Below are 26,153 nucleotides of genomic sequence, written 5' to 3'. Positions count from 1 at the left end.
CTGTATAGTTTACCCTTTTGTGCCTCCAAAGTATAGTGAAGGAATTACTCAGAATCAATTAAATTTAAAATATTAATTATTGCATCTTTTTTAAAGGCTGGGGAAGGATAGCGTTTCACTCCAAAGGCCAGAGCATAAGCAAAGCCTGAGACGCCTCCTTCGGGATTCAAGAGTGGGATTTCGGTTCCTCTGTCTGCCTCTCCCTTCCTCCGGCCTCCGCCTACTCCCCTTCCCCCCCTTGTGCCTGGGCCTGGTCAGTGTGCCCTGTGCTCTGCCCAGGTCCCCCAGGGCCTTTCAGGACCAGCCCTAGAACAGCAGCACCCCTCTCTAGCCAGCTGGTGTTGAGGGCAGAGCCTGGATTCTCACTAGCTCCACGTGCACGGGCTGCCTGAGCTGGCACCGGCCCTGTGAGGGGAGAGTGGTGGCCTGGTGGCTCCCGTACGGCTGCTGAGGGCACGCTGCCTGCCCCCGTCCCTGCGGCCTGGCCGGCTTGGGCCCTGCCAGCCTGCCATGGGCCCACTTGCCCTCTCTGCACATCCACGTTCCGCCCAGAGCCCGGGCGCATCCCCACCCTTCCTCTCCCGGGGCAGCCGTGCTGAGGTTAAAGGTCTAGTTGGAGCCTTGGCGCTCTCGTCTGGAAAATGGGGCTACGAATGGTAGCTCTCTGCCAGAGCAGCGGGGGGTTGACGGCCATAATGGATGTAGAGTGCCTGGCACCGCACGGCCCGACGGGCTCCTAGCGGCGGCTGTCATTGCCGTTATTAAATGGGAGGGACCCTGCACGGTGCGCGAGCCTGTGGAGGGGACCCCTCATTACTGCTCGGGCCAGGAATAATGAGGCCTGTGGTAATAGCCCCTCACACTCCCAGGCCCACTGACAAAAGGCCCAACAAAGTGGGAAGTGAATGTGCATAATGGGACACTTGGGGGCTTCGCCCAGGCTGGGGGGCGCCAGGAAGGACCCTCCGGCTGTGGCTCCAGGTGCTCAAGGACCCCGCGGGCCAGAAACCCAAACCGACAGGCTGCCCTTTCTTTGCCTCAGCGGGGCCAAGAGCCTTCAGATGCAAACCCAGGTCATAATGGGGTGGGGGGGCCTGGCTGGTGCACCCAGACCCCAGCAGCTCGGGCCTTGTGCAGCCAGGGTGGGAGACTCACAAGAACCCAAACGAATAAGTGAGATACATCCCGCGTCAGCTGGTCACAAACAATCCGGAGAAAAATAGGGCAGGAAAAAGGGAGGGACAGGGAGGGCCGAAGTCAGGAGGTGAACCGCAATTTCGAATAAGGTGCTTAGGGAAGGCCAGATTTTGTTAAACTCTGTCTTGTGAAAAATTGTACGTAAACACGGAACTGCGCAGGCCCGTGCGAGGAGCCCCGGCTCTGGCCTCCTGCTCGGGCCGTGCCCCGTCTGCTGCCCCCACATCTCCCAGGTTAGGCTCAGAGGTGAGGTTTTGAAGCCAATCCCATACCTCTCCCTTCACGGAGGGCGTGTTTTGAGCCGAGACAGCAGGGCCGTGGGAGGCAGCCACGTGGCCACCGGGGAGATGGGCCTTCTGGACAGAGGGACAGCCTGAGCCAGGAGCCCTGGGCCTGGGATGTGAAGAGCGGCTCCAGTCTCAGCTTGGTCACTGGCTGGGTCACATTTCACGAGTCTCCTAACGGCTCAGATCCTCAGTTTTGCCGTTGGTGAAAGGGAGCTGGTTCCTTATCCCACAGGGAGTCTGGAGGCGTGGAGTGCATATCCCTGAGAGGGTGTCATTAAAGTGTGGTCACCAGCAGGCCCGGGGTCCGCTCTCAGGAATGTCTGCCCCAGAGACACTCAGTGGCTCAGTGCAGGTGAGACAAGGCCCCTGAGGCACCCAAGGGGGGAGTCCGGACGGAGGTGTGGGGGAGGTCTCCTGCATGAGGCTACCCCCAGCTAGCAGGCCACAGTGATGGGGAGGAAGCTGAACCCAGCTCGGCCACATTCGTGGTCCGCCCCTCACCCCCACCCCCCCCACGGATGGGCCACAGGATCCCAGGCTGCTGGAGACAAGGGGAGCCTGGAGCCTGAATGGCCACTGTTCTCTGAAGAGGCTTGGTCCCCTTTAAAGACCCTTATCACCACCTCCACCTCCCTCCCAGGGTGATTATCACCCAGAGGGGCCTTTCCTAGGGGACATAAAGAGACCCTCAACTCCCATCCTTTAGGCAGGATAATGGGCCATTCACACTGAGGGGACCCCAGCCCCACACCTGGCCCTCTCAGTCAGCCCGACTCCACCGCCCCATTGTCCCAGTGGCAGGGGAGCCCCAGTCCCCAGCTGGAGCACTCCTGGCCCTTCCCCCACCTCTCCAGCCGCCTGGACTCAGGGCTTGATTTGGGGGAGGTGGGCCCGCCATTCATTCCACCCCCCTCGCTCAGAATTTCACTCCTCTCGAAAGCCCTTACACAGCGATGGGAAAATGGGAGGGAATAATTAGGAAAATCATTAGCGTCTCAAGGCCCATCTGAGAGGGATTAAGGGATTAAAAGCCTCCCAGCCAATCTCTCCTAGTTTAAGGTTGTTGTAGGGGTTTTGTTTTCAGGACTTTTTTCCCCTCTTTTCTTCTGAGTTGGGGCAGACTAAAGTCTTGGTGGACCCTTCCTTCAAAAGCTATAGGAAAAAGTCAAGACATTGACGTCCGAGTGGCGAAGAATGGGGGGAAGCAGGTGTGTGGGGGAGGGTCTCTTCCCAAGCTCTCCTGGGCCTTCTTGGGCCACTTCTCAGGGCATGAGTGCCCAGGGAGGGGGTGCTGAGGCCAGGCCGGGCCTAGAGGGGCACCAGCCCTGCTGGCCAGGCCACCTTCCACCTGCCCTGAGTGCTGCCTGAGGGCTCAGCAGGCTCTCCTCCCCCTGACTGAGCCCGTCCTGTGCCGGTGGCTGAGGCTGGGGGTGGGGGCGGGGGGAGAGAATGAGGCAGGAAGACCTGGCTGTTCCTCTGCAGAGGGCCCGGTGGGTGCTGTCCTCGAGCCACCCACATTTCCATGTGGGGTGAACGGGTGAACAGCTCGTTACAACACCCTGTGGAGGGGTCTACAGAGGAGGACGTCACCCGCTTTCACGGGGTCTCACTGTCTCACTGAGATGGTCCCCTAGCCACAGGAGGAGAAACTCAAATACTGTGCCACCTGGTATAAGGCAAACGGGGAGGCTGAGGGCCGTGGGCTGCTGGGGCGCAGAGGCCTCCGTGTACATGTTAGCTGTTAGAGTCTTTGTGCCTCCATCCCAAGCCACCTCCGAATGTTCTGGGGAAGAAGGGTGCTGGCATCACATGGCTCACACCGTTCCTTTCTCTCACGCACAGTGGCCTCCCCGGTTCCAGTCCCAGGGCTCCCTGGAGGGAAGGTTGCCCCTCCAACTTCTCTGGAAGGCCCAGCTAACCCCCTCCAAGCCTCCGTGCCCACGAACACCGCTCGAAGGGCCTCAGGCAGGGTCGCGGCAGTGACAGGAGCAGCCCGAGATGGAGCCAGCCCGCAGCCCGCCGAGCTGCGAGCCCTGGTGCGGGAGGTGGGCGCTGGCGGCGGTGGCCCGCCACGGCATCAGTAAGCGCGTTTATTGATGGTCTTAATTAGCAACTGCCAGCAAGAAGCCTGGTGCTAATTCCACCGATGATTGCGGCTCGCGGGGCGTGGACGGAAGGGTGGCCGCAGGGCGGGTGGCTGGCAGGCACCGCGAACCGCGCGGGGTCCGGCTCAGCGGAAGCCCGCCTGCGCAGCTGCAGAGCCAGGGAGAAGGGGGACCCTGCCCCCCGCCAGCTCCCACACCGGGGCTCCTTGGCCCCCCGTGGCGCAGCCTCCTCAGACAGTTGGGACAAAACGAAGCGTGAGGAAATGCGGGGAGGAGGGGAGACCTCTGTCTGCGTCTTCAGAGCCAGGGCCAGACAGCAGCCCGTGGGACTTCGGCGAGTCTATAAAAGCCTGAGTGAAATGAGCTAGAAGGGGATTGGGAACAAGCCCCCCAGTGTCCTGGAGCCACATTCCTTGCTCTGGGGAGACGGAGGACGTGGATGGTGTGAACAGGGAAGGAGGGGACACTGGGGGGGCAGCCGCTCCAGCTGAGGGCTCTCCTGCCAAGAAGAGCAAGGTGGGAAAAGCGAGTTTCAGAACCCAGGCGATGCCCAGGCACGACAAAGCCACTTCCTCTCTCAGCCTCCCAGCCAAGCGGGGCCTGCCTGGGGCCCCAAAGACCGGCCGAGCAGGCCCGGGGAGCCCCAAATTCCAAGCCGAGGGGAGAGGGCCGCTTCAGGGTGGGGAGCTCAGGTCACTCCTCTTCCGAGGACTGCCCAAAGCAAGAGTGCCATCTGCAAATGCCCTCATGGAAGGGAAGCTGTGCTCTGGGGTTCGGGCCGGTGGGGCTCTGGCCACGTGTGGAGATGTGCCTTCTTCCTGAGGTGGCGAGAGGAGTTTTCATGAGGCTGGGCAGCCCAGGTCAGAATGCTCTGGAGGGATTCTGGGTCGGACCGGAGACCCGGACAAGAGAGCAGCTGGGTGAGGAGCTGCCCACTTCCAAGGGTGGGGGCCAGGGAAGCAGCTAGACTTCTGTCTGCCCCCAGGCCTCCTGAAAGCCCTCAGCTCCCAGCCCTGGTCCCCTGACTCTGAGTCTCCTCCTATCTAATAGCATCCCAGATGCCAGCCCAGAACCCCCCCCCCAGGATGAGACTGCTGTGCACAGTGGGTCTGCACCCCCAGGGAAGCCGGGGGACAGAAGGGAAGAGCTGCATCAGAGAGGGAACGCTGGGCCAGCCCAGAGAGGAACAGGCCTAGGAGGCAGCGGTAGGACCCTCTGCCAGCACCTTCTTCCTCCCCCATCCAGCCCTCTCCCACCTTCCTGGCCCAGGAGGCCTGGGTTTCCCCGGGACAGCTCTCCTTTTGGTGTTGCCTTGACCGAGTCTGCCCTGAGAGCCTGAGGAGTCCCAGACGTATCACGGTTTCGAGGGCCCAGCACCAGCTCCAAAGGAGCTTCTCACCAGAGGGGCATCTGCCCTCAAACGTGAATCTTCATAGAGGTTCCGGAAAGGCAGACTCAGGCCCTGCACCTGGTCCAGCCTCAAGCCCGTGCACTGGAGCTCAGCCTCCACGCGCCCAGGAGCAGCAGGGCTCCAGGCTCCTCATCAGGGGGGACTGTGCTCCCAGCACAGAGCTCCCTCGCCTGCTGTCTGAGTATTTGAATAAGTACGCTCTATACCCCACGTGGGGTTTGAACTCAGGACCCCATGATTGAGAGTCTGAGTCAGCCAGGTGCCCCCATGGTCTAAGCATTTCAACCCAGGGTTTGATCAGTTCCATGCGTTAGCTGGACACAGGCCCCTGGGCTGGGGGTAGAGGGCACACGTCTTTCACTGGTGGGAGGGAACTGCGCCTCCGTCCCTGGAGAGGTTTCATTTGGTCCTGCCATGGTGAGCCTTTCTCCCAGGCCAGACAGGGCCCCTAACTGCGGCGGACAGCAGAAGGAGGCAGGAAGGGAGGCCTCCACTAGGCCTGGGGCTCACTGTCAGAGAGGACCCCTGGGGGTGTCTCTGTCCAGTAACCTGCTTTGGAGAAACCATGAGTGTTCTTCTCGGGGCTCTGGAAAGGAATCAGCTCCAGAAACACCTGTCCAAGTCCACTGGTCACCATGATGTGAGAAAATGGATGGAGATGGGGAGAGAGGCCAGGAAGGGAGAGCGGGAAGAACGGCACCCACGGGGCCAGGTGTAGCCCCCCAGGGAAAGAAAACCCCTGCAGGCCAAGCTAGTGAGCAGGGGAGGGATGCTGGGGGCCTGCCACAAAGACCCCCACGTCAAGCCTCTTTGGGGCAAGGAGCAGGTATGGAGGGGACAGGTTTGGGTCACCTCTGCCTTGGGCCGAGGCTGGCGATCAGACAGTGCTGTGGAGACAATGGCGCTCTGTCCCAGGGCGCTGGGACGACAGCTCATCCCTATGCAGTGGCTGCCGGCCCCTTTCAGGCGGTGGAAGCCGGCGGCGGAGGGGAATTCTCACAGGCCGGTGGCATTTGCATAGCGGGCTCGCCTGCCCAAGACATTGGCCCGCATTGTTCCCTCCGGCGGTGGTGGTGGCGGCGGTGCACGGGCCAGGGCGCGGGGCGGGCGGCAGGGCCAGACAAAGGGGCCGGGGTGCAGAGCCGGGAGGCGGCGGGTAGGGGTCCTGACGGTGGGAGAGAAATAACGGGGTGAGGCGGGGCACCCGCCGAGTCCGTCTGTCCCAGCACAGCCACGACCCCCACTTTGGACACCCACGCCGTGTCTAATTCCTCCCTGAGCCGGTGCCCCGCACCGTGATGTGAATCCCAATGGCGCAGCTCAGGCCTTTCCCAGGCTGCGCAGTTCAGGCCAGGTCCTCCAGAGGTCAGAGGAGCTGTGGGGGCCGGAGGCTCCGGCCACACAGGCCCCGAGGCACCGGGGAACCGTGCAGATGTCCCTGTGGCAAACCCCCTTGCCGCTGACACAGAGTTATGCGAAGCCAGCACAGTGGCCACTTCCAGAAACCCTTCCCTCAGTGCCCTGGCCCTGTGGGCTTCCACGCTGACCTCAGTGCGGCCTGTCTCCCCCACCAGTGGGGGCCTGGAGGAGAGCGAGGGCCCCGTGTCCTCGTCCATCATTGTCCCCAGAGCTCGGGAGCTGGGGCTGGACAGAGTTCATGAGTGGACAAGCATCTGATTGTCCTGCATTGAGAGTCATAATGGTGGTGATCAGAGGGGCTGTCCCTGAGGGGCAGAGGCCTCATTGTCCTAAAGGGGTGAGGAAAGAGCCCCCTTGGCCCCTGTCCCTGCCATCTCCTTGACCTGCTCATTGTCAGCCTGTTGACCCAGCCTGAATGGATGGGCCACCGTGCAGGGACCAGTGGTGCTGAGCTGGGCTGTTGGGAAGATGGAGGAGGGGCTCCCGAGACACGCTCGCTGAGCTCCCCGCCTGACAGCAGTGATGGGACCATTACCCCTGTTCCCCCATCACTCCCATCTCCCATCCCCCCCATCGCCCCATCCCCAAACCACAAGTGATGGCCTGCTTCATTACAGCGCCTGCTGTGGGGTGCCCAGCAGCTTGCTGGCACTCAGGACCCAGTACGGGAGGGAGAGGAAGAAACGCAGTGACAAACCAGGAATCTGACTTGGGAAAGCTCAGCCCTGGACCAGGTCCCCTGAGCCAAGTTCGGCACTGTCTCCAGGCCATGGGAAGCTCCGTCGGGGTGAAGGAGCTTGGAACTATGTGTCCCAGGGCACTGTTGTGGCGTGGTCCCCGCCCTGCCTTTCCTTCCGCAGGGACCTCTGGGTGGGCCACCCCCCAGTTCCTCCTTTGGAAGCCGGCTGGCTAGTTTCCTTCCCCCAGAGAGGACTCAGTTGTCCCTTGCTCCCGGAAGCCCTCCTCCACCGAATGGGAGCAGTGGCCAGCCCGGGCTGGAGCAGGTCATGTTTTCAAGCCTGGAGGAGATGTGACAATGATCAAGAAGGAATCCGTGGGAAATGCTGGCAGCAGCGCCCAGAAATTCTGCCCAGACTGAGCCAGGGCACGAGGGGCTCGCCCTTTCGCTGAGCCTCTTTCCTGACAGGCTTTCAGGTCCCTTTGAGGACTGCTGGGGGGTTCCAGTTCAGTGGCTGGACCTGGCCAGCACAGGGCTGGGAGCTGATGCCCCACGGGGTGGAGAGGGGATGTGGCCTCGACTCTCCCCCAAGCCCCCTCCCTCCCCACAGGGGCTGACAGGACAGGGGACCCTACTGCCATCTGGTCAGTCATCCTTCTGCCCCAGCTCAGGGGCCTCCCCACAAGACACCCACTCCGGCTAGCCATGGGGGGTTCCGTGGAGGAAGGAGGACGATGATGGGCCCCCGTGGGCAGGGATGGGTCCCCTGGAGCACTCGTCCCTCAGGGCCATCTGTGTTCCTCCCCTTCCCCTCAGCTCTGTGCTTGGTCTCCTTCCGCAGCCATACTCAGTCCCCCCACCTACAGTGAGGTCGAAGCCCGCTGGGGGCACTCTCTGCCCCTGACCCAGGGCCAGGCCCCAGGAACCCCAACCCCTCGGGTCCCTAGGTCTGAATGGCTGTTGGTCTTGAGGGAGAGAGAGGTCTGTGGTCCAGCCCGGCTCCTGCCTGGAGGAAGGCCAGGTCAGGGTGGACGGGCCCCAGTTCTCCAGCCCCCTGGGTGGGTGCTTCTCTGTTGCACGAGATCTGAAGCCCTAGAACCCGCGTGACATACAGGGGGGCTGGAACTCAACACAGACCCAGGGCACGAATGCTGGCAAGCAGAGCAGAAGCAGCCAGGAAGGACGCCAGTTCGGGCCGCGGGTTCCTGCGCCGGGCCTGGAGCGCCCTCTGGTGGTCATAAGACGTCAGGCGGCCAGCGGCCTGCCTCCACTCCCGCCGCCACTCTTCTGGGACCTTCCCAGTCCCCTCGCCTCACACTCACGCGGTGCGGGGGGGGGGGTGCAGAAGGGGTGCCTGGCTGCTGGCTACTTCCAGGGACTCAGTGGCAAAGAATTCCCTCCTTCCCTTCCCAGCCCCGCAGGTGTCTGCCCGAGTCAGGAGTGGGGTCCCAGGACAGACAGACTTTCTGGGAGAGAATGAGCTCCCTGTCCCTGGAGGCAAGCAAGCCCAGGCTGGGCACCCACCTGGTGGAACTCGAAATCCTAGAGGGAGCGCCATGTGTCCAGGGAGGCGGGAGCTTGTTGGCACTGAGGTCCTCCCCACCCGAGCCCACCCGAGGTTCCAACGTTGTGCCTTAGAGCCCGAGGGAGCTCCCCATGTTCCCAGTGCACAAAAAAGGAGTCGGAGTCCTTGGTGCGGGTGGTGTTTATCGCCCGACTGCCGGCCTGGCACACACTTCACTGTGACTCTGCCGCGTCGGGGGCTTCACTAAACAGGCCAAGGGGTGGCGGGTGGGGGTGCTGTGAGGTGTCCCCCAACCTCTGCCAGGTGTGGCTTCCCCCATTCCCCACCTTCCACCGCCCTGTCCCCAGTGGCACAGACACTCAGCCTGTCTTGCAGCAGGAGGGACAGGAGCTAGAAAAGAGCTTCCCTACAGCAGCCGGTCACCATCCTCTAAAAGGAGAGCATCCTCTCTCGAGGGCTGGAAGCAGGTTAGGCCTGGGTGACTGGCTCCTCCACCCGCAGAGGGCCCTGGGCTTCATCCTCAAGCTCCCCAGGCACCTGGAGGGCAGGGGTGGGGAAGCAGGTGAAGGGGTACCTCCAGGGGGCTGGAGTCCCCCAGAGGAGAAGGAGCAGGCAGGAAGGAAAGACGCAGGTGAGGAACGGAGGGAGGGCTCGGGTCTGAGTGGCTGCAGGCACGCTCACCTCCCAGTAGACCCGGTCCTCGTAGCACTGGGAGTCTGGAGGGGAGTCCAGGAAGGGCAGCCTCAGCAGGAGCCCTGGTGGTGGTAGGGGAGGGTGTGTGAGGGGCTGGGAGGCACGAGGTCTCCACAGGACGCCTGCCACAGACAAATCACAGCTGGATTCAGGGAGCACCTACTGTGCGCCAGACCCCGTGCCAAGGGCTCTGCAAGGCCCTTGCTGAGCACCCACCGCAGCCCTGCAAGCTGGACCTGACCCTCAGGTCAGCGTGAAGGAAGCAGGGCCCCGCGAAGTCCAGCGCCTCACTCGTTCCTACAGACGGTCATGGACGCAGCCGTGATGCTGCAGGGCTCCTGAGCTGTTGTGGCCCCTCCCCAGGAGGGGTGCAGAGAGTGTTTATTGAGTAAATAAGGATTAAGTGAGGGAAGGAACCCAACCTTGCTTGGGAAGGAGAATCTCGGGGCGGGGGAGAGCAGGGAGGGGTGGGACACTGAATCATAGGTTTTATTTTGAAGGCCACAAGGAGCGAGGTCAGACATCGGGAAGGACTGTCTGACCCGGCATCAGTGAGCAGTCTGCCTCTGTGGGAGGATCTGTGTGTCGTGTCCCCCCCACCCCCACCCCTGCCCCATTCCCTGCCCAACCAGAGCTCAGCAGCCCCTTCAGGGCCTCAGCCTGAGGTCGGGCTGCCCTCTGGTGGGCAGAGGGGGCAGTACAGGGAAGCCACAGAACTGGAGAGGGACCCAAGTCAGCCCCTAGCCGCTCCCCATCTCCTCTGGGCACCAGGAGGGAACAGGTGCCCACTTCCGGAAGCGGTTACCCCTGAACTCTACAACCCCACCCCATACCTGACACAAAGCAGGTGCTCAATAATTATGTGAGGAAATGAATGTCAGGGGGATGGGATCCATTGGCCCTTCCCCCCAGAGGACACCCCTCCTCTGTCTTCTACGTCCTGGGGAGCTCTTGCCAGCCCCCCACCCCCAGCCAAGGTCACTCACCTCCGAGGCCCCCACCCACAGAAGCAAACATCAGTGTGACCAGCAGCCCGAAGAGTTGGTGCATGGCCTGGGAGGTGGCAGTGCGCTGGCCCGCGGCTATGAGCGGAAACACGCTGTCCAGGCTGCAGGGAGAGGGGGTGGTGGGGACACGGGGCTGGAGCACAGGGTCAGGGCGCCAGGGCATCGCGCTGCCTCATGCAGCGGCAAAAGGACCTCAAGGGAGCCCAGAGCACCCTTTCACCCCCATGTGCCTGCAGACACCCAAATGCTTTTCAAGACTCGGTCTGAGGATCTCTTTTGCCTGGCCTCTCCTCTGACCCCTGATGTGCAAAACTGATCCTAAGGGTCATCATCTCTTCCCGCCGTTATTCATGAATGAATGAATGAAAATAGACACTGTTTTTTGTGTTGGAAGGAGGAAGAGAGTGATTGAGGTCATTTCGGGGGGATAATGACCTTGGGGAGGGTCAGGGATGGGGAGGACTCACCCTTCTCCATAAGCTTCGTGGGTGGCCAGCCTAGCCACGAGGACCCCCAGGAGGGCTCCCAGGACCCCAGGCATCCCATGGAGGTTGTGGACACCACATGTGTCTTGGACTTTGAATTTCGCCTCAAGAATGGGCTGGAGGACAGGACACGAGTCATGGGTTTTGAGTGGCCCTCCCTCCTGGGCTGTTGGAAAGGTGGGAGGAAGGGCGCTGAGGGCCCCCTGCTCTGCCCAGGGCCCGGGAGTTGTCTATACCGTGAAGAACTTGTACCCCAGCGTGGAGACCGTCCCAGCCAGGAAGCCAGCTGCCAGGGCCCCAAAGGGCGTCAGCATCATTTCACCTGCTGTCCCCACCACAACCCCTCCGGCCAGCGCGGCGTTCTGGATGTGGACCTGGGGGAGCACAGGGGAGGGGGGCACGGGAGGCCCTTCCAGATCACACACCCATCCCGGCCCCACCCCGTCCACCACGGCGGCATCTCCTGCTTCTGGAAGTCCTTTTGCCCTCTGATCTCTAGCTCTCCTGCTGTCCCGTGGTCTCCTCCTGTGAGGACCCCGTGCATCCCGGCCCCAGGCCTGTGCCTCGTCCTGTTCCCCTGGAAAACGGGCCTTGCCGGCTGTCAGACCCCTCCTCCCGCACCCCGTCCCTCGGTCTCCCCGAGGCCTCCACCCCTACCATATCCAGCCGGCCGTGCTCCCCGACCAGGGCTGACAAGGCAAAGGTGCTGAGGGTGCTTGCCGTCAGGGAGTAGTACGTGTGGAGGACTGTCCGGTGCTGCCCGTCCCCCAGCGTGGTGGGCGCTGAGTTGAAACTGGGCCAGAAGACCCACAGGAAGATGGTGCCTAAATGGGGGGCAGGCCGGCAGAGTGAGAGGCAGCATGCTCTGTGTCCTCGCTCGCGACGTGGGGCCAATGCCTCCCCGAGCCAGGGCCACGTGAGGTGAGGCGTAGCAGGTGTGCAGCCCGTGGCCTGGCAGCAGCTAAGTGCTCCGCCAGGCCCTGTCTTAACGGTACTGAGATGAAGAGTGCCTCGCCTGAGGACCACAGACGCTTGACATTTTCTTGGTAAGCATCAGAAAAGGAAATAAAAACAGGCAAAGGGTGCTACATGTCAGGCACCAAACTGGGAGCTTAATATCCATATCAGGGGAATCACGGGCTTTAAAACCTCACCCACCCCCCGGAGAGGCGGGCCCCGCAAGCAAGCGGGAGGGGCCACCGTCTCTGGGGCACCGGAAGGACGGATGGCCTGTGCGTGCCCTGACTACGCGCGCGTGGCTCCCAGGCCAGTCCCGGAGGGTGGGGCGGAGCCAAGGGACAAGGTGAGGGGAAGGCTGGGGACCCCATAGGGTAGGGCCATCCTGGCAAGAAGGCTTGAGGGACTGCCCCTCTGTCCCGAGGGGTCTCGAGTGTGCGATGTCGCTTCTCCCTGCAACCCCACAGTCTGCTGTGGGATCCAGCACGCTCACACGCTTACACGTGTGTCCTCCGAGGGGCGAGCAGGAGTCAGGAAGAGGCAGGGCTTCCTGCCTAGAAGGAGGGGGACAGAGGAGAGCTGGGGTGTAGGCCTCCCGGGGAAGCACACCTTCTTGGGGGAGCCCCTGGACTTCTAGCCAAAACATCCACCTCATTTCACCACCAACCTGCAGGTGAGCAAGAAATACAAAACCAGCCTCTCTTTTTAGTGTAGGAAGAGGCAGTTTGGCCATAAAAAAGTAAAATCTCCATTTCCTTCCCTGCCCCGTTTGTGAAGGCAGAGAGGGGAGCAGAGAGACCTGACTGCTCCCGGGACTGCTCCCGGGACTGACCCAGGGCCTCTCCCCGCACCCCGGTGTGCAGAGGCTTCTGGGAAACCGCCTGGGGGGGCGGCGTGAGGGGCAGAGTCCTGGAGGTAGGAGATGGGGAGAGTGGGGGGGCGGCTGCGCCAGGCTGAGTCTCGCTTCTGACTTGGGGTGAGGGCTGAGGGTTTTTAAGCAAGGATTGGTGCAGTTAGACTTGTTCCGGAAAGGCCCCCCAGGAACGGGTCTGGGGCACGTGGTGTGTACCCCGGGGCTGAGTTCCAAGAACCTGTCCAACAAACTGTTGACGATGATGAGCACAGAGCTGGTGGTCTCCGCAGGGAGTTCCCAGCAGGACCCCAAGGACCACAGGCAGCACCCTGAGACCTGGCCTGGAGGTCCTCCCTGGCCCCGCCCCGCCGCAGCCTCAGGCCTCACCGATCATGGCAAAGAGGTCAGAATGGTAGACGGAGCCCTGGCGGTGCTTGCTCTTCTCCAGCTGCGGCCGGTAGAGCACCCGCGAGAGGACCAGCCCGAAGTAGGCCCCGAAAGTGTGGATCGTCATGGAGCCTCCCGCGTCCTTCACCTGGAGAGGTGGCCTGGAGCTGGAGGGCAGCCCCCGCCCCGGCCCCACGCTCTCCCTGCTCGGGGCCTGGCCCTGACCGTCCCCACCCCAGCCCACCCCAGCCCCAGCCGACTCACCCCCAGGAGACTGAGGAGCACAAACTCGTTGACCCCGAACAGCAGGGTCTCCAGCAGGGCCAGGAGCAGCAGCTGAGCTGGCCCGGCCTTGCCCAGGACGGCGCCGAAGGAGATGAGCACAGCCCCCGCGCAGAAGTCTGCATTGATCATGCTGGGGAGGTGGGTCGCAAGGGTGAGGGGGGCAGGCGAGGGTGGCCCCAGGGGGCCACGTCAGGGCAGGAGGCAGGGAGCCTGGGTGTTTGGGCCTTCCCTGGTAAGTGGGGAGGGCTCCCGTGGCCTCGCTCGTGGATGAGGAAAGCAGTCTCAGGGAGGTTCTGCGACGTGCAGAGTAAAGCCCACGTGGGGCGGGAGACCCAGATCCTGAACCCCGTCCTTTTCCAAGGGCCCTTGGGTAAGAAGGGGCTTAGAGCAATGGGCATGGGGCTGAGTGCGGGAACAGGCAGGCATTGGAGACAGGGAGCCGACTGAAGGACAGGGCTGGGGCTGGCTCCCCACCGACGGGCAGGGGCTTCCCGGCCAGACCAGGGCCGGGGAGGAGCCAGGAGGCCGCCGCTGCCCACCTCTCCACGCCAACACAGATGTGGCTCCCGTGCCTGGTGTGTAAGAAGCCCTGGATGAGCGTGGACCACTGCAGGGCGAAGGCGGCCAGGAGGAAGGTGAAGCCCAGGCTGCTGAAGCCGTAGCGTTGCAGGAAGGCCATGAGGAAGCCGAAGCCCACGAACACCATGACGTGCACGTCCTGGAAACCTGCAGGGGACATTTGGAGCGGCTCCGGCCTCCACCCCTCCCATCAGCCGCCCTGCCGGGGGTTGGGGGGCAGCTCTCACCAGCCAGGGCTGCCTGGAGGCCGGAGCCGAGCCTCTGAAACTCCCCAGCGGTGGCGGGGCCTCCGGGCCTGGGTCAGCGGTGCAGAGCCGGCCGGCTCAGAGCAGTGGGACCCAGACCCTCCCTGCCGTTCCCACCGTGCAGCCAGGGAGCAGAGCCTTCTGCTCTCTTCTCTGGCCTGTCCTTGGGTCTCCTGCACCGCCCAGCGGCAAGTCCTGCCCGAGCTCTCTCCTGCTAAGGTCCCTGCCCCTCCATGCTCCAAATCGTCTCCCTCTTCAGGCTTCGTCCAGTTTTCCCTTTCTGCTGGGAAGTCCTCCTCCATGTCTCACCTCCATTCCCCAGACTTCAGAATCTATACCTTTCCATTTTGAGGATTTTAGCTTTTTTAAAAGATTTATTTATTTGAGAGCAAGAAAGCGTGAGAGAGAGATCATGAGTGGGGGGTGGGGGGATGGGAATGGCAGAGGAGGAGGGAGAAGCAGGACCCTGGGATCATGACCTGAGCAGAAGGCATACGCTTCACCGACTGAGCCACCCAGGCACCCTGATTGAGGATTTTAAATTTTTAAAAAATAATTTATGAAATAGCTTTATTTATTTATTTTTTGGAAGTAGCTTTAATTGTGAACAGAGATTTCCTCGGGGACAGGAAGGGAACGGAGGGGTGGGGCTGCTGGTACACAGTGCCGACGGTCACCCCTGGATTTGTGCCATATGGAGGCTCGGGGAAGGACGGTTCTGCTTTTTCGTTCGTTTCTTTCTATAATCTGAGTATGTTAGTTTTATAGATGAATTAGTTGAATTTTTTTAAGTGTCAATGAGGTTTCTGGGCAGGGAGACTGGAGCCTCTCTGTGTGCTTTCTGTGGCGTACGCGTAACAGACGAGGCTAGTACAGATCACCTGCCGCGATCTGGAAATGAGACACATGCCGTGGTTCCCTTCGGTACACCTTGCTCTGTGCCCCTCCCCCACCCCGCGTGAACAGGGGTGCGACTCAGCCAGCCTGGCCCTGCTCTGTCTAGAGTACTTCCACGCTGTATCTTTGGCTTTAAGTGAGAAATGCCAGAGAAGGAGTACCAGGAGCGTTGCTAGAAGTTACACAGTGTCAGGGAGCTCTTGAGAAACAGGGTCAGCTCTGACCTTAAACTGTCCTTTTATTGCTCCGTGGGAGAAACTTCGCTTGGAACCTAGTGCTAGCAGATGTCACTTCCCCCAGGGAACCCGGATGCTTTCCCCGCATTCCCGTGACAGAGCTTCACTGCGAACTGGGGCGCCAGGCTCTGAGGACACGGCTGCCACCGCAGCAGCCACTGTGCCTGCCCTCACAGAGCGTGCAACACAGACGTCAAAGAATCGAAGAACCACACCCGGGAGTCTTCCCAGCTTCTCACGAGAACACATATCACTGATCGCATTTCCCTTTTCTCTCGGCCGCCTGGAAGCTCGGAGCCATACTGGCATCGCAGCTGGGACAACTGGAGGCACTTGTTATTGGTTACTATAATTCATGACTTACGTATTGCTTCCCTGCTTTTCTTTTCTCCTACTTGTCATGTTTTTGTTGTGAATGACCTCAAAGCTCTTGTAGAAAGAGGCAGATCATAAAGGAAAAAAATCACGGTCACCTTTTTGTTTCATCTGAAGAAGGACCAATAGGCCAGAAATGCATTATTGAACCATAGAATGCGATCCGTAACCTCGAGAGAAGCTAACTTTTTTGCTTTTTTGTGCTGGGTGCGGGCTGACAGGAAACGAGTTCGAGAGCCCCAGGTGGAGGGTTGGGTGGGTGCTGGAAGTAGAGGTCTGCCTCTCAGCTGCCCCCCCCCCCAGCTGCCAAGGGGAGTAAGGGTCTGGGGGTCCACTGGCCTTGCTAAATGTCCCCAACACCGTGCCACTTCTCCAGCCCTGTGCACTCTCAAATCACCCAGCTCTCTCTTCCCTCTCAGATCTTAAAACCCAACAGAAAAGGAGAAGCATCACCTATAAGTCAGCCTGCCACCTAAGTTCTTTGAGGCCTCGCTGTCTGGCTTCTTTTCTCCTTGTGCAAACAGTAAATGGGATGGCATGTCTGCTCCTTCGTCCAAGGACAGCAGGATGGCAAAGGTGGCTGGGTCGCTGGGCTCGTGCCCCTGACACGTAGGAACTGCCCCGGAGCGTGTGTTAACTGGCAATAATATTTATATCTCCCACCCTGGGTTTGTTTTCAATCAAAACTCAGTCCCTTGACCTTTCAGCTGGAGTCTAAACATTAAGAAATCTTCACTGGGGAACATTCTGCAGACTCTCTATTGCTGTGGCCACCAAACCCATGCGCCTTTGGTTGGAGAGAAGATAAAAGTCCTCTAGAGATACCCATTACCCTCCCTCCTTCCCCACTGCCCCTCCCCAACCCACTGAATGGCTCCTGAACAAAATAACAAGGAACAAGGGGACAGTTAAAGCTGGGTTGTGTGACCACGGACAAGCCACTTAATCTCTGTGAGCCTTGGTTTCCTCATCTGTAAAGTGGGGCTATAAACATGGGGAGTAGAGAAATGGGAGTGGTGAACTGGGGAGTCCGCGTCCTCTCACACTCTGCTTCCTCCTGCCGTGCTCTTCTGCTAGAGGTCACATCCCTCTTCCCGCATCTTCCAAGAAGATCCTGATTCCATCTATCCTAAATCCCTCTCCCCAAAGGTAAGGTCTCAGAGGCGTGCGACGCAGGAACCGTCTATACTGTTTCCTTAGACTCTCCCGTGGTTTCGGCTGCCAACCTGTCTTTTCTCCTCTTTCTTATTTTCCGTGACTTGCCTCATGGGACAGCTGGGCAGCCAAGAGACCTGGCTCTAGCCTGGCTAACTTGCTGTGTGATCTTGGGCAGCCCCATGACCTCTCTGGCTGTCTCTCCACATCTGAGGGGAGTGGACCAGATGGGCTCTGAGGGCCCTTCCTGCAGCGAGGCCTGATAGACCCTCGGAGCAGCCATGTCCTGGGCACTGGTTAGTCCCACAGCTCAAGACCAGCTGCAGAGCTCCCTTTCATCTCCCGAACCAAAGGGCGGTGGCTACACCTCCCTCTGGCCCTGACCCCTTCCCCTGGACTCAGGGGCAGGGGAAGACCCGGCTGATCAAAGCCCCAGGCTCCAGAAACCTCACACTTCCCTCCACCCCGACCTTCCCCCATACCAGAGTCCCAAGTCCACAGGGATAGAAAGCTAGGGCAGCAAAGAGGTAGGATCCCCACTCCGCTCCTCTTACTGCAGCCCAGGGAGAGCTGCGTGTCCCAGGAGAGCCCCCCACTGCAGCAGAGGGGCGACAGCCTGGGGGGTTTCGGGGAGAACTTTGAGACAAGCAAGGCGCCGAGGCCTTGAGTGAGGCCCATGGGAGAAGAAAATGTGGGGTCCTGGCAGGCGGCCAGGTCAGACCCTTGGACAAGAGCTTACTTCTCTCAGCCTAGGGGCTGTTCCTTCCCTCTACCTCTCTGGGCAAATACACGACCTGGGAGCCTGCCATCCCAGCCTCTATGGCTCACCTTGTGCAGACAGGGCTGACCTGAAACACTGGAGGGAGGACGGCTGGGGGGCTGGGGACTGGCACTTCTTGCTCAGGCCCGGTGCATCTCACCCTCTATGTCCTCAGCATTGGGACCTCATTGTGTCGGGGTTGGGACTGGGAGAGGGTCAGGTGGGGACAGTCTGCCACCAGCTCAGCATACGAAAAGCAGGGTAATAACAGCCTGGGGTTTTACAGAAGACTCTCACACTCTGGGCCTTGTTTGAATGTACATCTCTCAAACTGAGCCATTCTTCTCCCCACTGCCCAGATGGGGAAAACCGAGGCTGAGAGAAGCCCTGCCCAGCAGTAGTGATGAAGTCTGGAGATCTGATATCTTTAGTCCCAGCTGCCCAGGGCCTGAACTGCAAGAGGAGGCCCCCAACCTTGAGGGAGAAGCTCTGACCCCAGCAGGGGCAGAGGCTTAACCCTCTGGTTCCTGGGCCTTCTCAGCAGGCAGGTGGGCTGTGTTGCTTGGGATGCCTGAGTCCTAGCTCCCGCTCTGCGGCTCCCCTGATGGGCAATCATGAGCAAGTCACAAGCCCTCTGAGCCTCAGCTTCCACCCCTAGGAAATGGGCTGATGACCCTGCCATGGTTCCTTCTCAGGGCTGGGGGCTGCTGCTCTGTGGCTGTGGTCAGTGGTCGTGTCATTGTCTCTCTGACTCTGGAAGGGCCAGTTTTGAGTGGCTGCCTTCAGAGCGAACACCTGCCATTAGCACCTTCTGCACACCACTCCCTACCTCCCCAGCCCTGATCAGGGTGGAGGCCCTGGAAAGGCGGTCTCTGCAACAGCCCTGCAAAGCCCAATTAGGCAGACTGGGAGGTGAGACAGGGAGCAATGAAAGCTCAGATCTGGGTTTGAATCCCAGCTCCCTGGGCTCTGACAGCCCGAACCTTAACCAGCCACGTAATCTCCTCCCGGCTGGGTTTCCCCAACATCGTCTACTTCGTGGACTACATGAGATATTGCATGGCGGCCCGCAGACGCCAGCGCAGGGGTGTTATTATAAATCTGGGGCACCTTCCTCGGAGCCGGAGGGTTGCCCTCCTGGGGTAGATACGCCCGCCCGAGACACCGCGGACCTTGGGCTCTTCGCTCCCCGTACCCTCGCCCGCACTCACTTGGGTAGCGAAAGTAAAATTCATTGTCCGCGTTACTGTGGTTGCCCCAGTGCCAGAGGGCGGCGTCGGTTTCGTGGTTGTAGCGGACGAAGACCGCAAAGAGGATGGCGGTGGCGCCCTGGAGGAGGAGGCACAGCAGAGGCAGCTGCAGTCGTCGGCCCGCGGCGCGGCGCGGGGACTCAGCCATGGACAGGGGCTTCCAGTCTCCGGCTCCGGCTCGGGCGCGGGCGCAGGCTCGGACTCGGGGCGCACTGGGCAGAAACGCCAGGGCAGGGCAGGCAGGTTCCACCGGAGCCAGGCCCCGCCCCCGGAGCCAGACCCCGCCCCTGGAGCCAGGCCCAAGCCCACGCCCGAGGCTCAGCGCCCCCCCCCCCTTTTCCGGCAGCTCGAAGCCCCAGCCCTGGCAGGTACGGAACCAGGGCGGCGAGGGCCTGGGCCTGAGGCCTGAGATGGGGCAAGGGCCGGGCAGGGAAGGGTCGTCAGGATCCTGAGGTCCTGTCTCCCTTGGCCCAGCTGCCCCTTGCACTGTTCGGGTTGGGACAGGTCCTTGGACGTGGCCTGTGACCTGCCCTGATGGAGCACACCTGAGGGACCCGGTGGGAGTGGGGGGAGGAGAGGACCCTGCCCCTCAAACGTGGTGTTAGTTTAGAGAGTGTTTCCCAAGCAATAAGAGGCCCTTTAAGGCCTGGGCCTGGGCCCTCCGGGTTTAACACCAGAGACAGATGAGGGGTTACTCAATCTTTTCCTAACTGAAAAAGCCAGATGGAGAACGGAGGTAAAGAGGCGCTGTCCAGGCATTGATGATTAACCCGGCTGGGGGTGTCTGAGCCTCACCAGCACAGTGCCTCCCCTGGGCCCCAAGCTCCTAGGCCTCCCACCCCGGTCTGCACCCCAGCACGCCCAGCAGCTGGCCACACTGACAGCTGGGCTCCCTGCATGCCTGCGCCGGTATGAGGAGACCTGGCCTGGCTCAGCAGCTGGAAAGAGGGGAAGCTAGATGGAGGAGGGTGTTCTCAGCCCGGAGTCAGGAGCCAGGTCTACGTTAGCAGGGGTCCTAGAAGACAGACAGTGAGGACACAGACTGACTGACGCCTACTGAGAGCCGGGCTTTGGAGATGAACCACATGACCCCTCCCTCCAGGAACCACTGTCCAGTTGGGAGACCAACATCTAGGAGGGAACTGAATTCCCACTGGGGTGAATGTGTGACCTTAGGAAGTACAGAGGCCACAGAGGCCCAGGAGGAAAGGCAGTGGAACCCATGGGAGCAGGGACAAGGGTGGGCACAGACATGAGCTGCTTCCTGGGAGGTCATGTCTGCAGGCAGTCTAGAAGGACAACCTAGAAATTGGAAAAGCAAAGGAGGAGGGGACATTTCAAGAAGGGGACCTGCAAAGACAGAAGCCTGACCATGTGAGTGTCCAGTGTGTTCAGGACTCAAGCTGGGGGTGGGGAGTCTAGAAAGGCCTTGAAGGCCCTGCTGAGGCACATGGCCTCTACCCTGTGGGTGCAGGGCCACTGGACGGCTCTCCCAGGTGGGAGACCCTGGCACTATTGGTGCTGACACCTGTGAGCCACAAGGGGCTTCAAAGAAGAAAAGCTGAGGGGCGGTCTCGGTGGGGCTGGTGGAAGGGGAAGCCCTCTGTCCACCCTGCTGCCCAGCCTAGTCCGAGGGGGCTGTTGTGTGGGAGGGGCTTGTCAGTGTTTGCAAAGAAGTTCCAGACCCCTGCCTAAAGGAAGAATGTGGCCTAGGCTCACCGGGGCCAGCCAGTCCCCAGAGCAGATGGGGGCTCCTGCCAGCCATGGGGCTTGCCCCTTCTCAGGAATGTGCAGGGACAGGGGTGACAGTGCAGTCCCTGACCCTCCTCCTTGCTTCGCCTTCTGCCTTTTGTGCAATTCGTCTCCTCTCCACTTCCCGCCATGGGCTTTAGCCTCCGGCCTAGCATGGACTCTGGGGGACAGCTGGATTCTAGGTATCCAGCTTCCTGACCTAAGTCAGTGCCCAGCCAAGCAGGCCTGGGAGGACAGGGGTCAGACTCTGTGGTACTGCTCCCAGCAGGCCAAGGAGGCTCTCTGGCCTTCAGTGGCCCCTGGCCCTTGGCCCAGAGGCTTTCTGTCACTACTTGGTCAGCAGGAAGGCTGTTTTCTAGCTCCTTCTGCAGGAGGGGGTGGTGGTGGGAGAGGTCTGGTCAGCAGCCTTTGGATAATGATTCTCGGACAATTCATCTGGGGTGTCCTCCCAGGCCCAGCCAGCCTCCTGCCCCAGGGATGCGGGGCGCTTGCTGGGCACTGACTGGGAGTGAGGGCTTCTCTGGGTTATCCAGGCAGGGTCTGGACAGGCCCTACAAGGGGAAGAGCCCTCACAAGCTGCAGAACCAGGGAGAGCAAGAAGGAGTGGGCTGGGCCCCCCAGCATCTTCTGGGAGCCTCTCCCATCTCTGTCTCACCTGTTGTCTCTCTCGGTCTCTGAATGCCTCTGGATCCCGGAGCCCCCGCCTCTGTTGCTCATTCAGGCATCCAACAACTGTTTGCTTAGTACCGACCCTAGGCCGGGGCCTGGGCTATGACCCGAGATTCTAGTCAACATGCATAACACACCTGGGCTCTAGAGGTCTGGAGGGACCTCTGCTGGATCTACTGGATGTTGGGACGTCTAGAGGGAACCCTGGAAGGGCCAGAATAGCTGGGCCAGCCTGTGGAGAGTAGACGTTTGGGCAACATCTGTTTACCAGCCTGTATGGAAAGACCATTATATTTTAACAACTAGTGGTACCAGCTTGTGTCACCCCTGGCCCAGCAGAGGGCAAGAGCCTGACAGTCCTCCCCTTCTGAGGGGTCCCCTGAAAGGCCTCCACCCGTGAGGACTCCCCAGCCCACCACCCAGAATGAAGAGGCTCCATCCATGGTTTTCTTTTGGATCCGCAAGTGATGTCAGGACCCCTGCCCTCCCCCTGCCTCCTCTGGGCCTGGAAGCTTTGGGGGACGGGGGTGGCTTTATTTCTCAATCCACACCTCCCCCAGGGGGCCCCTGGGTCTGTTACCAGCTCCCATCCTGCTGGCTTGGGGTCTGCCCCATCTCGGACCTCCCTTCTCCAGTTTCTACCTGTGACCAGCTAGGTGCCTGGAGGGTAGCCAAGGGGAGCTGCTGTCAGCTGCCTGCCCTGGCCCGGCGTGGCCAGGCGGTCCGTGGGCCCCGGGGCTTGGGTTACTGAGTAACGTGAGGTTGCCTGAAGCTGCGCTCCACTAGGGACAGCCCCTCGCGGCTCCCTGCTCTCTGGGCTCAGGAGTCCCCAAAGCCACCTGGTGGCTGTAGTTCCGTGGAGCTGTCCTCAGCGTTATGGGCACCGAGGGGATGCGCAGCAAAGCCGTCCACAGCAGCTATGGGCTGGGCCGGGCAAGTACTGAGTCCTCTGTGACTTCCCGGCTCCTCATCTATGGGGCGGTTTCCAGGAGCCCGCAGACTTGACTCGAGCGAGCGCCAGCGTCCTCTAAGCCTTCGGCTGATGTGGCGTAGCTGAGCACACGGGACCAATGACTGACTCCAGCACCCTGCAGGGCACGTGGTGTCTCCGGGCAGGAAAGGGAGGAGCGGCAGTCGTAGCTGGAGGGGGTGAGCGGCGGGGGCCAGGGGCCTGGGGCACAAGCACATCCAGGAAGGGCCCTCAGACCAGCACCCGGGTGACAGGACAACTCGTGGACAGAGGAGATCTGGGGAAAGGCAGAGCCTGCCTTCATTCCACAAACACACCGAGCACCTGCTGTGTGCCAGCCGCTGTGCTAAGGGCTGGGGGGCACGGCTGGAGTGACCAGATGTAAATGAAGAGGCAGGATCAGGCTGAGGAGGTCTGTGGTGGGGCCGGGGCGCTAACCGGTGGTAGAGGTGGGCAGGGAAGGCTTCCCAGAGGAAGTGACGCTTACTTTGAGATCTAGCCTAATTTCACAGCTGGGGTGGAGGAGGGGTTCCTTTTTGTCCAGCACTCTGGTGTGAAGAGAAAAGAGGCTATACTAGAGAGCCCCTGGACACCCATTTTCTGGGGCCGGACGAAAAACAGACCTCAGACCCTCCTGAAGACCGCGGCCACTGCAGCACCGTGTAAAACACTGCAGTACTTACATACACAGCATGGTGAAAATTAGATATGGCATCGCCGCTCACTCTCTTGTTTCATAGCTGTTTATTGAGCCACGCTTCACAAGGTCAAGCAGGCCTGGCTTTGCCCCTGAGGATATAGCAGTGAACAAACAGACGCTGACCTTGCCCTCAAGGAGATGCTTTCCTAGTGAGGGAGACTCAGGAACACACACGAATAGTAGCTCTATAGAATGCCCTAAGAGGTTTGATGTAGACAAGGCTGAGCGAGAGGATAGAGTGACGGAAGGGAAGGGGGCTTGAGGCCAGATTGCCGGGGAAGGCCTCGGGAGACTCAGGAGGTGCAGGCAAGAAGCCCGAAAGGGGCTCCTACAGACCCCTGGGCAGAGGGACCAGCAAACGCACTGCCCTTGAGCAGGCACAGCATGGAGGGCAGGGCGGCTAGTGTGGTGAGCAAGGGGGCCGTGCAGGGAGGCGTGGGCCACACACATAGCCCTCAGGGCCCTGGTAAGGAGTGTGACTTTCCTGTAAGGATAATCGGGAGCAACCGAGGAGTTCAGAGCAGAGGAATAATATGATGTGATTGGACCTTCTGGTTGCCTGGGGAGCATGAGTGCAGGGATTAGTGGAAGAAGGCAGCAAGTCAAGAGGCCAGCAAGCAATCCAGCAATCCAGGGAAGAGCCGGTGGTCGTGGTAACGTGGAAAAGGGGGAAGCAGTCAGGCTCGGGTAGATTGGGAAGCTAGAATTGACAGGGTTTACTGAATGACTGGACATGGGGTGAAAGAGAAAGGAGTCTAGACTCCCGTTTTGCTTGTGGATGTCCAGTTGTTCCAACACTACTGGAAAGACTACCCTTTCTCCATTGGGTAACCTTCACTCCTCTGTCAAAGAGAAGTTGGCTGTATTTACGTGGGTCTACGTCTGGGCTCTGCATCCTGTTCCACTGGTCTATCTGTCCAGCCTCTCACCAATACCACGCTGTCTTGACTAGTGCAGCATTACACGAAGTCTTGGAGTCAGGGAGCATCTCCAAGATGCTCCAACTTTGCTCTTCTTCAATATTGTCTTGGCTACTCTGGGTCTTTTGCCTCTCTGTACATACCTTACAATAAGTTGGTCAATATCAACAAGATAATTTGCTGGGATTTTGGTTGAGATTACATTTAACCTATAGATCAAGTTGGGAATGGAGTGCCTGGGTGGCTCAGTAGGTTAAGTGTCCGACTCTTGATCTTGGCTCAGGTCTTGATCACAGGGTCATGAGTTCAAGCCCCGTATTAGGCTCCACACCCTGTGGAGTCCACTTTAAAAAAAAAAAAAAGATCAAGTTGGGAAGAACTGACATCTTATCAATATTGAGTCTTCCTATCCATGAACATGGACAATCTTTCCATTGAGCATGACTTAAACATTTCTTTTTTTAATTGAGGGGCATCTGGGTGGCTCAGTTGGTTAGATGACCAACTCTTGATTTCAGCTCAGGTCATGATCTCGGGGTTGTGAGATCAAGCCCCGCATCAAGCTCTGAGCTCAGCACAGAGTCTGCTTGAGATTCATTCCCTCTGCTTCTCCCCCTCCCCCCACCGCTCACTCTCTCTCTCTCTCAAAAATAAAAATAAAGGGGCACCTGGATGCCTCAGTCAGTTAAGTGTCTGACTTCAGCTCAGGTCATGATCTCAGGGTCTTAGGATTGAGGCCCATGTCAGGCTCCCCCTTCAGCGAGGAGTCTGCTTCTCCCTCTCCCTCTGCCCCTCCCCCCACTCATGCTCCCTCTCTCTCTCTCAAATAAATAAATAAAATCTTAAAAAGGAAAAAAAAAGATTTTGCTAGGGCACCTGGGTGGCTCAGTTAGTTAAATGTCTGCCTTCTTTTTAAAAAAGATTTTATTTATTTATTTGACAGAGAGTAAGCAAGCGAGAGCACAAGCAGGGGGAGCGGCAGGCAGAGAGAGAGGGAGAAGGAGGCTTCCTGCTGAGCAGGGAGCTCGACACAGTGCTCGATCCCAAGTCCCTGGGATCATGACCTGAGCTGAAGACAGACGTCCAACCGACTGAGCCACCCAGGTGCCCCGGTAGCTCTATTTTTAATTTCTTGAGGAACCTTCATACTGTTTTCCAGAGTGGCTGCACCAGCTTGCATTCCCACCAACAGTGTAAGAGGCTTCCCCTTTCTCCACATCCTTGCCAACATTTGTTGTTTCCTATCCATTTTAGTCATTCTAACTGGAGCCAAGAATTCTTTACCCAGCAAGGCTGTCATGCAGAATGGAAGGAGAGATAAAGAGCTTCCAGGACAGACAGGAAAAGAAGGCCTCTGTGGAAAGAGGTCCCAGTCTCGAGAGTAATTTGCCAACACATCTGTAAGAGGAAGTGACGACCCAGTGTGGCTCACATGGCTAAGCTAACCTCATGTGTCCTCTTCTCAAATACTGGAAATGTACGGCTGGACTGGAACGCTCACTAAAGCTAAACTGGCTTCCCAGCAGAGAAATTTCCGGATGCCGTGTCTTGGTGTTTCAAGTTCAAAGCTGGTAGTCAGTACTTCTCTGCAGTATAGCTCAGAGTCACCCGCTCTGTCTTGAGGAGATTACCTGTCTTCACTTCTAAGCCCTTTATCCAGCCCACGGTGGTTTCACGTCACATTATATCTTCAGTTGATGCCGGTCCCTCAAGCACCATTCTCCCTCCACCCCAAGATGCTCACGCCTCACGTCTCGATGAACTGACGCGTGCCCCGCTGCTATCTGACAGCTTCCAGCGGCTCTGCAGTGCCTCAAATGAGATCAGAGCTTCTGGCAGCCGCTTCCCGGTGGGAAGCTGCCTAGTCATTTCTCAGCTGCTCTGTGCTCTACCTCACACCCTCTATTCGGTGTGTGCGGGGGGTGGGGGAAGCCTCTTCTCCTAATTTCTAGGACTTATTCTCCTACCTCGAGGTCTTTGTCCAAGCCTCCAACTGACACGAAACCAACTTACTTCATCTATTTACGCCCCCGCCGCCGCCCCCTTGTCCCGTGGTACCATAAGGCCACTGCCAGCAGCCAGAGTCCAAGACTGATCCAGGACCCTCCCCCAGCAACCCACCTCCTCCTCCAGGCCCCCTCCAAGGATCACTATATTTTGCAACGAATTATCGGTCTTAGCTGCCTTGTTAGACAGTAAATCCCCCAAGACGCGGTCTCTACTGTGATACGTATCGCCAAGTGGCTTATCCAGTGAGCACTTACAGTGAACTTGCAAACTCACCAACCATGTACAGAATAACCATGCCCAGGTTGCACCAAGACTTCGCTGGGAAGAAAGGAGAACACACAGTGA

General features: G+C 59.6%; 1 protein-coding gene across 1 annotated transcript; it reads right to left on the bottom strand.

Moving 5' to 3' along the window:
- Window positions 1-8,787: 8,787 nt before the first annotated feature.
- Window positions 8,788-19,015, bottom strand: RHBG (Rh family B glycoprotein). The gene is made up of 10 exons (XM_045784180.2): window positions 18,749-19,015; window positions 13,830-14,016; window positions 13,270-13,420; window positions 13,006-13,153; window positions 11,466-11,632; window positions 11,045-11,182; window positions 10,791-10,924; window positions 10,303-10,424; window positions 9,305-9,378; window positions 8,788-9,160 (listed from the first exon to the last, which is right to left on the bottom strand). Exons 1-10 carry the CDS (start codon window positions 18,933-18,935, stop codon window positions 9,092-9,094), a joined length of 1,377 nt encoding a protein of 458 aa, XP_045640136.1. The 5' UTR covers window positions 18,936-19,015; the 3' UTR covers window positions 8,788-9,091.
- Window positions 19,016-26,153: the final 7,138 nt, after the last annotated feature.

The sequence above is a fragment of the Ursus americanus genome, chromosome 2, assembly GCF_024610735.1.
Source record: "Ursus americanus isolate L20-20 chromosome 2, mUrsAme1.1.p, whole genome shotgun sequence".
Lineage (NCBI taxonomy): Eukaryota > Metazoa > Chordata > Mammalia > Carnivora > Ursidae > Ursus > Ursus americanus.
Note: the sequence above shows the minus strand (reverse complement) of the source record. Positions and strands in the feature narration are given on the sequence as shown.

Excerpts from the sequence above, each read along its gene's own strand:
- RHBG (XM_045784180.2), bottom strand. The coding sequence starts at position 18,935 with ATGGCTGAGTCCCCGCGCCGCGCCGCGGGCCGACGACTGCAGCTGCCT. Across the intron at positions 13,421-13,829 it reads ATCTGTGTTGGCGTGGAGAG|CATGATCAATGCAGACTTCT; the intron begins GTGGGCAGCGGC and ends CCACCTCCCCAG. Across the intron at positions 10,925-11,044 it reads TGGGGTACAAGTTCTTCACG|CCCATTCTTGAGGCGAAATT; the intron begins GTATAGACAACT and ends CCTGTCCTCCAG.